Source organism: Echinops telfairi, unplaced genomic scaffold, assembly GCF_000313985.2.
Source record: "Echinops telfairi isolate 266 unplaced genomic scaffold, ASM31398v2 ScPeMD7_60;HRSCAF=208, whole genome shotgun sequence".
Lineage (NCBI taxonomy): Eukaryota > Metazoa > Chordata > Mammalia > Afrosoricida > Tenrecidae > Echinops > Echinops telfairi.
Genome location: NW_022103958.1, coordinates 1,760,672 through 1,772,323, shown reverse-complemented (window position 1 = coordinate 1,772,323; position 11,652 = coordinate 1,760,672). Strand labels below are relative to the sequence as shown.

At 36.5% G+C, this 11,652-nt stretch overlaps 2 protein-coding genes across 2 annotated transcripts; one reads left to right on the top strand and one right to left on the bottom strand.

Annotated features, from left to right (window-relative positions):
* Positions 1-3,517: 3,517 nt before the first annotated feature.
* Positions 3,518-11,446, bottom strand: LOC101653166 (olfactory receptor 4P4-like). The gene is made up of 2 exons (XM_004708487.2): positions 10,552-11,446; positions 3,518-3,564 (listed from the first exon to the last, which is right to left on the bottom strand). Exons 1-2 carry the CDS (start codon positions 11,444-11,446, stop codon positions 3,518-3,520), a joined length of 942 nt encoding a protein of 313 aa, XP_004708544.2.
* LOC101652850 (olfactory receptor 4P4-like) lies at positions 5,091-6,009 on the top strand. The gene is given in 2 exon segments (XM_004708486.2): positions 5,091-5,987; positions 5,989-6,009. Coding segments are annotated over 2 exon segments (918 nt in total).
* Positions 11,447-11,652: the final 206 nt, after the last annotated feature.

Genomic DNA, 11,652 nt, shown 5'->3' with positions numbered 1-11,652 from the left:
TGCCAGCGCTGAGATGCTTACATGTTCACTGATTCGGCTTTCCTCCTGTAGTCGGCATCATAGTGTGTGTTTTGTGAGATGGAGGAGGACTTTGTGGATTGGTGTTGGACATATGGGTTACTGCTGGACTTGTGGGTTTGGACAGCACTGGGTTGGGATGTTTTCTTCATATGCACTTACCTTTTATATAAAACTCTCTCTTACACGTGAGAATTTCTGTGGAGTTGTTTCTTTCTCTAAAATACCCAGACTAGCACAATCAACAATCAAGGTCCACGGAAGTAAAAAACCAAAGAGCAAACTTTTTCCCATTGAGTAATTTCTGACCCCCTGAGACCCCAAGCATTGCAGCACAGAATTATACTCCATAGGAATTTTAAAGCCTTGGTTTTTTTATAAACAGATCACTGGATATTTCTTCCAAGGTGCCTCTGGCTGGGTTCGGTCTGCCAGCCTTTCCAGTATTGAAGAGAAATATTAATAATGGCCATTTTACTTTAATTTTAAGATTGTTCTATGAAACTGAATATTACCTATGAGAAAGTCTTCCAGAAACTGCTCTACTTTAATGTAAACTTATCTTATTTTGGTAAAAAAAAAAACAATATTCAGCAAACCATTACTTCTTTATATGAATTCCCAAATACCTCTTGGCTTCAGGTGGATTAAGTGCCAAAATGTTGCAGCTAGGCCAGAAGTAAACTGTCAGTTGATTTTGGCAAATGGAAAGGCAGGATTCAATCACTGATATTAAAATTAACTAATAGTTGATTCTCCCTCCTCTTCTCATTGTACTGAATTACTCGTAGTTTTTTTCAAGCCATTTGCTTTTTTTCTAAGATCAAAATAGTCTTCCTATAGAAATATAGGAGTGTAAATGGTACTCTAAAGCGTTGAACTGCTAATGACAAGGAGGCAATTCAAACTTACCAGCCACTCCACAGAATGAACATGAGGTATTTGCTCCACTAAGGAATTGACTATTTACATCCTCAGAAACTCTTTATAGGGCCACTTTGAGTTATAACTGGCTTGATGGCAGCGGATGGAATATGTATATAGAAAAACTGGTCACAATAAACCTTAAGTTTGCTTTTAGTGAGTACTGATTGTTTTACACATATGTTAAACCATAGGTGCAACCCAAGAAATTTCATGGAAGCAACAGTAATGCTTTAATCATATACTGCATTGGGAAAATCAGTAACAGAAGAAAAAAAAACCTTTTAAGTATTAAAAAGCAAATATGTCACTTTGATGACTAAGGTGAGCAGGATCCAAGCCATAATCTTTCCAATTCCTTCGCATGCATGAGAAATCCTGCCAATGAAATAAGAATACAAAAGACATGTTGATGAGCTAAATGTAGTATTTGTGATGAATATTTCATATTCTGTGAGCTGCAAGAAAAGAAAAACAAAATCAATCGCAAAAGAAATACAACCAGAAATGAGCATAAAGAAACTTTGTCTGATTTAACTTTGACTCATTGTCAGGAAAGACCAATTGCTAAAAAGAACTTCAAGTTTGATAAAGCAGAGTGTCAGTGGGAAAGAAAAACCCCTCAGTGGGATGGATCGCCCCAGCTGTAACACTGGACACACAAACATTCTAATGAGTATAAAGATCATTTCAATCTGCCACACAGTAGGTCTCGTGAGTTGCTGTTGACTATTATTATTTGCCAGAATGACAAATTGAATGGAATGGCATTGACTTAATCTTCAAAAAGAACATTTCCGATTATATCCTGAAGTGTAATACTGTCAGTGGATAGGATGATATTCATATACGTCCAAAGAAGATCAGTTAGTTTGTATTTTATTCAAATTTACACACAAGCTATTAATGCCAAATATGAAGAACCTGAAGATTTTTACCAACTTCGGCAGCCTAAAATTGGTCAAACACGAATGTGATCAAGAAGTATTGACAGCGACTGGTTATAATAATAAAAAAGTTGGGGACAAACAAGATTTGTAGTTGGAAATAGAAACTTGATGATAGAAATTATATAGAAAGTCACATGATAGAATTTTGAAGACCATTGACTTAAAAATGGTAATTCTGTTTTTCAAATACACGAACAATTATTATACATGTGGGCCCACTAGATGGAATACAAAGTGATCAAATTAAATACATCTTTGGAAAGATAAAATAAGAAGCTCAATTTCATGTCAGTGGCCCGTTATGGAATAAGCCATGATTTTTCTCATACACAAGTCCAATATGAAGCTGAAGATTAAAACAGCACCACAGACCCAGATTACGCTTTTGAGTAAATCCTACCTGAAGTCAAAGGCTATCACAAGAATAGATTTGACACATTGAGCACTAATGAACCAGATGGATGAAGGTGTGACGTCGGGACATTATTATTTCTAGGAACCCTGGTGCCCATGAGGTCAGGAGTTTGAAACCATCAGGCACTCCAGTGAACAGTTACAGACATGGAGACCCACAGGGGCAGGATCTGTCTCCCAGGGTTGCTATGAGTCAGACTTGCCTCAAAGGCGGTGAGTTTGGTGTGGGGAAGACTGCTTTGTCATTTCCACTTGACCTGTGCTCAGACCTTACTCCCAACTGGTTTCTCAGAAGGTGCTACTACGTGAAAAAATGCTTTATGTCCTGTCAACACTATTCGGAATTTTACATTCCATTTTGACCCTTAGTTTGTGATCAGAATTCTCAAAGTATATAGAACTATTCACTTGACAAAATCCTAAAAGCTGGACCAACAAGTAGCATTATGATAAATGGAGACGAGATTGAAGTTGTTAGCCATTTCATTTTACTTGCATCCACAATCAACAGCCATGGTAGCAGCAACCAGAAAGCAAAGGAGGCATTGTATTGGACAAATATGCTGTCTTTAAACCTAAACAATGCATAAGGAGAACCAGAGAATATTGGGTATACCATGGACTATACTGCCAGGATGCTTCTTAGGAGTAAGAGTGGGGGACCTTTATCTTTCTTTCTTTGAATATGCAGTTAGGAGGGACAAACAGAAGGACATTATGCTTGGTATCATAGAAGATCCATGCAAAAGAAGAAACACTTTAATGAGAAGGATTGACACAGTGGCTGCAACAAAGGGGTCCCAAATAGCCTCGATTGGGACAGGCACAGGAGTTGGAAGTGTTTTGTTCTGTTGTAATAGGGTTGTTCTCAGTCTGAACTAACTCCACAGCTCCTAACGACAGCGAAAGCGTCAGAAACCTTAACATAACGATGTGCTCAGAACTTGAAGAGCATTGAACCATTGTTTTAGTCAAGGATTTAGCCAACAATTATTTTAAGAGATATCTTATGAAAATAAAATGAAACTAAGGAATGGGATAAATATGTCTCAGCTAACTCACTTTTAATTCCACTTGGATATTAAACAGAAAGCTTATATATAATTACACTCCCTAAAGCCACAATGGAAATAACTTTTGGTTGGGAGCAGAAGGGTGCATTTACAATGTAATTGTCAGTGATGACCTTTAAATTCTATTCATGTCAGAAATCAGGAGAGAATGTTCCTCTCTTCAGGGAATACAGGAAAGTACCAAACTTGGGAACAGCAGAGGTGGATTGGGTGATAAAATGTATTAATATTTAGAATAGAGGGAAGCATTTGTTATGACTGAATCCTAAGCCCAGAATGCTGCCTTTGACTCCCGGAGCTAAAAGGGATTAATCTATGAGCAAATCAGCTGGTAAGTGAAAATTCACCCAAACTACAGGAAGTTAAATATTGCTTCCAAACAAAATAAACTTAATTTATACATACATCTATGTAATATAAACTACATTTACCCCTCTAATAATGCAGATTTCATTCCATTTAAAATGCACGAATCCCCTTTCCTTCAAGTTTTTAGAAACATTAAAAATATTAATTTCTCAATACTTAAGTAAAGCAAATTGAATGAGTAGTGTCCTATCATTTAGCTGTGAAAATAAAGCATTTTTATTTGATCTTGTATTGAAAAATTTATGTAGGAAATAATTATAGTATTCAGTGTTATATATGGTGTTTATTAGATAAACATAGAATTTAACAACTTGCATTTTAGGTAAAAGAGGAAAGATAAATTTAGAGGATAAGAGGCACAAATTTAAATAATAATAAGGGACAAACTAAAGTGGAAATTCATTACTACTTTTACCTTTGCTGCTCTTTGCATGAGCAGTATAAGCTGGTCAATTAAGTGTATGAAATGTGTTATTTTATTTTTTAATATTAGAGGCTCTTATATACCAATGTGAAATAAATTTAAGGCAGGAAAGAGGATAGGCCAATATACGAGAAAAAGGAAGACGTACTTGAAGGGAAAATTTATAATACTAACAGAAGAAAACTTGAAAACTGTGGAGAAAATTTAATCCCTGTTTTGGGATATTTTTAATAAAAAGACAAGTGAAGGAAGGAATAACATGAAAGCCCCTAGAATAATCCCAAGAATAGAACTGTCACAGCCACCAAAACTTGAAATCTCTTTTTTTTCTTCATTTTTCTCCATAATATTGTTCATGCATATTAAGCTTTTAATAGTGGGTTGACTTTAGCATGAGTCAAATGAGGTACTTACATTGGATGCATCTCAATAATCAAGATAAGTAATATCAAATGGGATATTTTTTAAAATAATGATACAAACATTCACAACAAATAGAATGTAAAAAAGTTTAATTAAGATGTATTTTGAACCTACAAATACACACTCTATTTGGGTCTTCTTTCAAACTATCAGAAGGACAATATATTCCATGACAAGAAATGTACCCCCTTTAAGTTCATTTTTTTAATCTCAGATAGAAGATGACTGTACATCTTAACATGCCTTGAGATATCGTAACTGTTACTATCATTCCTTTTTATTTTCAGAAATAACCTGATTGGAAAGTTCAATCATATGGTAAGCCTACCAATACAAGGTGTGGAATTAATGACTTGAAATAAAATATACAATGGGTGGTTGAATAAATTTGTTTCTACACTGCTCACTCTGAATAACACCATGCTTCAGCAATATTTTGCTGTCTTACCCATGTATTTTCCAGTTACAACTTCTGAGAATTAGCTGCATTTGACCATGGAAAATATCAATAATGTCACTGAATTTATTCTGTTGGGACTTTCCCAGAACAAGAAAATAAAAAATGTTTGTTTCCTATTATTCTTAACTTGCTACATAACCATTTGGATAGGAAACTTACTGATAATCATTTCCATCATGTGCAGTCAGCTAATAGACCAGCCTATGTATTTCTTTCTGAATTACCTGGCTCTCTCAGACCTGTGTTATACATCAACAGTGACTCCCAAGCTAGTCACTGACCTTCTGGAAGAAAGAAACACGATTTCCTATACTAGCTGCATGACACAGCTTTTTGCTATGCATTTCTTTGGGGGTATTGAGGTCTTCATTCTCACGGTCATGGCCTATGACCGCTACGTGGCCATCTGCAAGCCCCTGCACTATGCCTTCATCATGAACAGAAGGAAATGTGAAGCCTTGGTCTTTGCTTGCTGTACTGGGGCATTTCTGCATTCTTTCGTGCAGTGCCTCCTCACCATCACCCTCCCTTTCTGTGGCCCCAATGAGCTAGATCACTACTTCTGTGATGTGTATCCTTTGCTGAAAGTGGCCTGCACTGACACATACACAGTAGGCATTTTAGTTGTTGCCAATTCAGGCATGATGGGCTTGGTGACGTTTGTGGTCTTGATGTTGTCTTACCTTTTGATATTATACACGATCAGGGCTTACCCAGCTGAAAGCCGCAGCAAAGCTCTCTCCACCTGCAGCTCCCATATCACAGTCGTCGTGCTATTTTTTGTGCCTGTCCTCTTCATTTACCTCAGACCAGCCACCACTTTTCCAGAAGATAAAGTGTTTGCTCTGTTTTATACCATCATTGCCCCCATGTTCAACCCTCTGATCTACACCCTGAGAAACCTGGAAATGAAGAACGCCATGAAGAAAGTTTGGTGCCAGAATCCCTTTGTGATTGGAAGGCAATTGACATGAAAGGCACATCTATCTTCATAGTAGACCCTGGTCAAGTGAGTTTGCCCTATCTTCAGTGTATTAAGGCATGAATCAGCTCATTAATATTATCATTTACTCTGAGGTTCTTTTCTTTTTCCTGTATTGATCTGTGTGTCTTATTTATATTATCCCCTGATACTTAGAAGTGTCATTTCTTTAACTATTATAAACCTCTTTGGTGTGTTTTTCTTTGGATTTTACTCATAAGCTGCTAATCAGAGGCAGATTATTAACCTTAATCTGTTTTGTATTCATGAATGAATCTCCAAATTTACCTAAACTATGTTGGTATCTATCATCTCAGATTTAAAGAGACTGTGTTGACTACTGGCTGAGTGCCTAAGTGCTCAGCTACCACCCAAAACATCGGTAGTTCTAACCGATGAGTCTTTCCATGCAAGAAAGATGTGCTTTTTTTTTCCCATCAAGATTTCAGCTTTGGAAACCCTATGTGTCAGTTCCACCCTGTCCTATAGGGTCATTCTGAATCAGAATCAAGTCAGTGGCAATGGGCGTGGTTGTTCTTGTACAGCCAGAAATTTTGAGTCATTATTTTTTACACTCAGCTCAATCTTTTCCATAGTCACTGTATAAATATAAGAAAAATAAAACTATTGTGTGGGGTATAAACAATAAATATCATTTCTATAAGCAATAACTATGTGTAAAAATAAAATAATTGTGATGATATTATGAAATAAGTATTGTGCATAGGAAAGAAACTGCTTAAATTGTGTTATTATTGTTGTTAGTAGAAATATCTATAAATTAACTTACATAAGACAATAAAGGTCTTGAATAAAACTATTTTGTTTGCATTTACTTTATACTTTAAAATATTTTATAATAAAAGAAATATAAATGTACATAAGCATAGAAGTTGTGTAACGTATCTTCATACACATTAAAGTAACCTTACATTATAATATTATAATACTTTATCTTAATCAGTACAATGTTTTCTGTGAGAATTTTTTTCTCCTAGAGAAAAACTACATGAACTACAGTTTTGAAATGAGTATTTTAATCATCTGCTTATTTTACTGATGAGTAAACTTTATTTTGAAGATTTTAAACTTTTAACATCATGTTGAAAACTAGGGAGGTAAAAATGAGGAGCTGATGCCCGGGGCTTAGGTGGAGAGCAAATGTTTCCAGAATGATGAAGGCAACGAATGTACAATGTGCTTTACACAATTGATATATGTATGGATTGTGATAAGAGTTGTATGAGCCCCTAATAAAATGATTTAAAAAAATAATAATATAAAGAAAAAAACTAGGGAGGAAATTAAATAGTTAAGTAAAAGAAAAACAAATAAAGAAGCAAACAGATAGTCCATCTTATATCTCTGTATAAAAAAGTTTAGTTCATAGATCCCCATCGCCAATTTTCCATATATATTTTGTCAAATATCCCTCAATATCTTAAAATCACATTTAGATAGTAGGTGAGATATTTTTGGCTTAAAATTTTAAACTTCACTGTCTTAATCACTGTAATCCCTTAACATCTCTTTATATAGAATAAAATTAACAACAGCAACTTGAAATGTTAGCTAGTAAATGTAGAGGGCAGTGAATTTATGTTAATAGGGCAGGATAGCTCAGTAAAAGAGGTGGGAATGACTACAGTTTGATGGATGTAATCAATGTCACTGAATTGTGTGTGCAGAAATTATTGAATTGGAGTATGATTTGCTGGGTGTATTCTCAACAAAAACAAAAACACAATAAGTTATATAGAAGAATTTTAATTATAGTATTATTCCTGCTGGTGGGTTCATTCCATTCTTTGTGTGGCAAAGACAGCGTGTTTCCTTCGGTGATTTTAGATATTGATGCCACACCAGGCAGAGGAGCAGCAGCATGGCAAACCAAGCAGGAGAGCAGGACCACTTTATAGGCACATTGCACTTGTCAGGAATGTGAGTACAGGTCTTGGGGAAAATAGTAGACCAAAGAGATAAAGGAGAAAGGGTTTAAATCGTGTGGGGGATTATGCCTTGCCCAAGTTTACACCTAACGCTGAAGTCTGCATAAGATGTGACATGTTTCTCTGCCCTCTCCTCTATGGGTTCAGATGTCAGACATCTCTAAGATCTGGCAGTTTGGCTGGTTGAATCACATCTTTGTCATTCATGAGCTTTGTGACCTTGGCTAATTTTAGCCTTATTCAATTCTCATTGTATGTACATAAGATGGGATTTTAAGATGGCCAAAGCAAACAAACAAACTCATGGCCATCAAGTCAATCCTGATTCACAGAGACACTAGAGAAAAGGGTAGACCTGCTCTTTTGGGATTCCGACATACAGGAGTAGAAAGCCTCATCTTTCTCTTGTGGAGCAGCTGGTGGGTTCAAACTACTGGTGTTGTAGTTATCAGCTCAATGATCTTACTACTACAGCATATCTATATTGTAACACTTACTCAAGCTAATGAGTAGACATTTTAAAATGTGTCCAGATATACATATTTCTGGATTCTGGGAATTATCTCTATCAATCCTAGGGGACTTTAGCTTGATCACCTTGTGTACCTCATCAAGAGAGGTCAACCAGTAGAAAAGGACTTCATATTTAGTAATGTTAGTGTTTCACAATGATCTGAAGTAGACACAACAGCTACCACAATGGACCTAAAGATACCCAAGTGTTGTGGCGATGGCACAGGACCTGGCAACAGCTCTTTCTGAATCCACGGCAATGAACAGCAACAACGACACTTACATTGTTTTGATTTTTGATCATTTAAATGTATTACTTCATCAATGATATAATTACATTAGAAATGGTTTTAGTCTAAAACACACACACACACACACATACATGCATGCACACACACACATACACACACACACACAACCAAGCAATCCCTTGTCTTTACAACTGCCCTATCCAGAAGACTACCTTTTCCTATAGGTCTCTTTTTAAGGTTCGCACCTACTAATTTATCATTCTATAAAAATTCATTCCTACAATGATGATTAAAGTTTCGTGTGTAGATGTTATGTAAAATGTAGAATATTAAAAATCTGAATTTTGTCTTATTCATTCATTTGTTTAAAATGTTTATTACCTTAGTGCAATCACCTTCAAGGCAACACTTCCAGCTGCTAACATCTGCATTGGGTAAAACTCAATGGAAAAAGGCATTCTATTTCCTTAAGGAGGCTGAGGATGAGACAGATGATAAGCACGGACACAACCAAAGATAAATTGTAAATGGTTATTGCTTTTTAACGTGGCGTTTACACAGTTTCAACTCATAGTGACCCTGTGCGCTACAGAACAAGACACTGGCAATCTCTGTGCCATCCTCATGATTGCTGTTCGATACGAGGCCAGCATGGCAGCCACGGTATCGGTCCATTTTCTTGAGTGTCTTCCCTCATCTTCTTGAGGTATATTTAATAGTATACTTAAAATAAAATAAAAAATAGGGCGCCCCGGGTCATTCATTTTAGCATATAAGAGTTTAATAAAAGAATGAATCTTTAAATTTTTCTTTTGTGTAGATGTTTATGTCTTGGCTATACTATCAAATAGTATAGTCTTCAAATACCTCAAGTGGATGAGTTTAGAATTTTAGAAAGTTACTTTATCTTTATTATCTGCCTGAAACATTGTCATACATTTTATTATTTATCATTGAAACCGCTTTGAACATTCAATAAGTGTTTATGGGTGGATCTATTTTTCAGATTTTCTTATATTTCAGTAACATTTTTAGGCTTTAGATCCATATGCTCAGATTTTTCTTCTCTTGTAAATCATTAATATTACATTTTAATCTCATTGTTTTCAGAACTTAAGTGTAGGAAGACACATAATTCTTGTAGTAGATGTTCATTTTTTATCTGCTATATTAATTATAATCATCCTGGGATAGCTAGTTTTATGTCCATCGTGGCTGGGCCATGATTTTCAGTGGTCTGGTAGTTAAGAAGGAGTAATCCCCCTATGACGAGATCTCCTCAAGTATGTGGACACTGTGGAAAAAGTTTTTGTTTCTTGCTGAGTTTGGATCCAGTTCTTTAGATGTGAGTCATGATCTGCTGTATTGCCTTCCAACCCCTTGGATCATTATTAGCCTGGCCCTTACCTTCTGACCTTGTATCCATTTGCCTTTGCAGTCAGAAGCTTGTCCTCTCCCATGGGCACCTCTCCCATGGACATGACATTTTCCCACCTATATTACTCTCTCTTTCTCTCTTACTCTCTCTCTCACACACACAACTTCTCTTATTTAAAAGGACTCCTCCTCCCCCCACAGAGAAGGCATTTCTAGACTGTGACCTGATTAATAGGTTAGACTCAACCCCTGCCTTTTTATCCAGTTATAAGATGACATAAAATCTAACTACCACACTAGTTTAAAGGTGAAATATTAACTAATGAGATATTTGATAAGGGAGGAGTAGATGTATTCAGTCAAGTCTGTGGTGAGAAGCCAGATGTCTTTCAATCTATTCTTCTTTCCATGATATGGGACCCTAGTTTCTTTATGGCATTCTTCATCTCCATGTTCCTTAAGGTGTATATCAGAGGGTTGAGCATGGGAGCAATAATTGTATAAAAAAGAGCAAACACCTTATCTTCTGGTAAAGTAGTTGCTGGTCGAATGTAAATAAAGAGTAAGGGGGAAAAAAACAGGACCACCACAGTGATATGGGAAGTGCATGTGGAAAGAGCTTTGTGACGATTCTCTTTGGAGTAGGACCTGACCGTGTACAAGATCACAGCATAAGATATCAACAAGACCACAAAGGTCACTAGACCCATCACACCAGAATTGGCAATGACCAAAAGACCAATTCTGCTGGTATCCGTGCAGGCCAGTTTCAGCAGGGGATAGATATCACAGAAGTAGTGATCTATCTCATTGGGGCCACAGTAGGGTAAGAAGGTGGTGAGCAGAAACTGACCAAAAGAGTGCAGGAAACCTCCAGCACAGGAAGCTGCCACCATAGCATCACACCTTCGTCTGCTCATGATGATGGTGTAGTGCAGGGGCTTGCAGATGGCCACGTAACGGTCATAGGCCATCCCTGTGAGGATGAAGACCTCAATCCCCCCAAAGAAATGCATGGTAAAGAGCTGAGTCATACAGCCATTATAGGAAATTGTCTTCTTGTCTGCCAACAAGTCAATGATTAGCTTGGGTGTCACAGTAGAGGTGTAGCAAAGGTCGGAGAGTGAGAGAAAATTCAGGAAGAAATACATGGGCTGGTTTATAAGTTGACTGCAGGTGATAGAAATCATGATAAGTAGGTTTCCTGCCAAGATTGCAATGTAACAAAATGAAAACAGTAAAAAACAGAGAATTTCAACTTCTTTTTGCGGAGAAAGTCCTAAGAGAATAAATTCTGTGAGGTTGTTCTTACTTTCCATGATCCAGAGAAGTCTGTAGGCACCTGCGATTTAAATAAATCATGATTGTCACACGGTCTGTTTAAATATGGTGAGCCGCATCATTCCACACATGAGGAAGTTTCTAATGAAGATGGTTCAAGGATGGAAGAAAATAGATTCCTTTTCTATTTCGGAAGGTTTTCATGCCAACATTATTACCCAAGTATTATATTGCTAAGATGAGA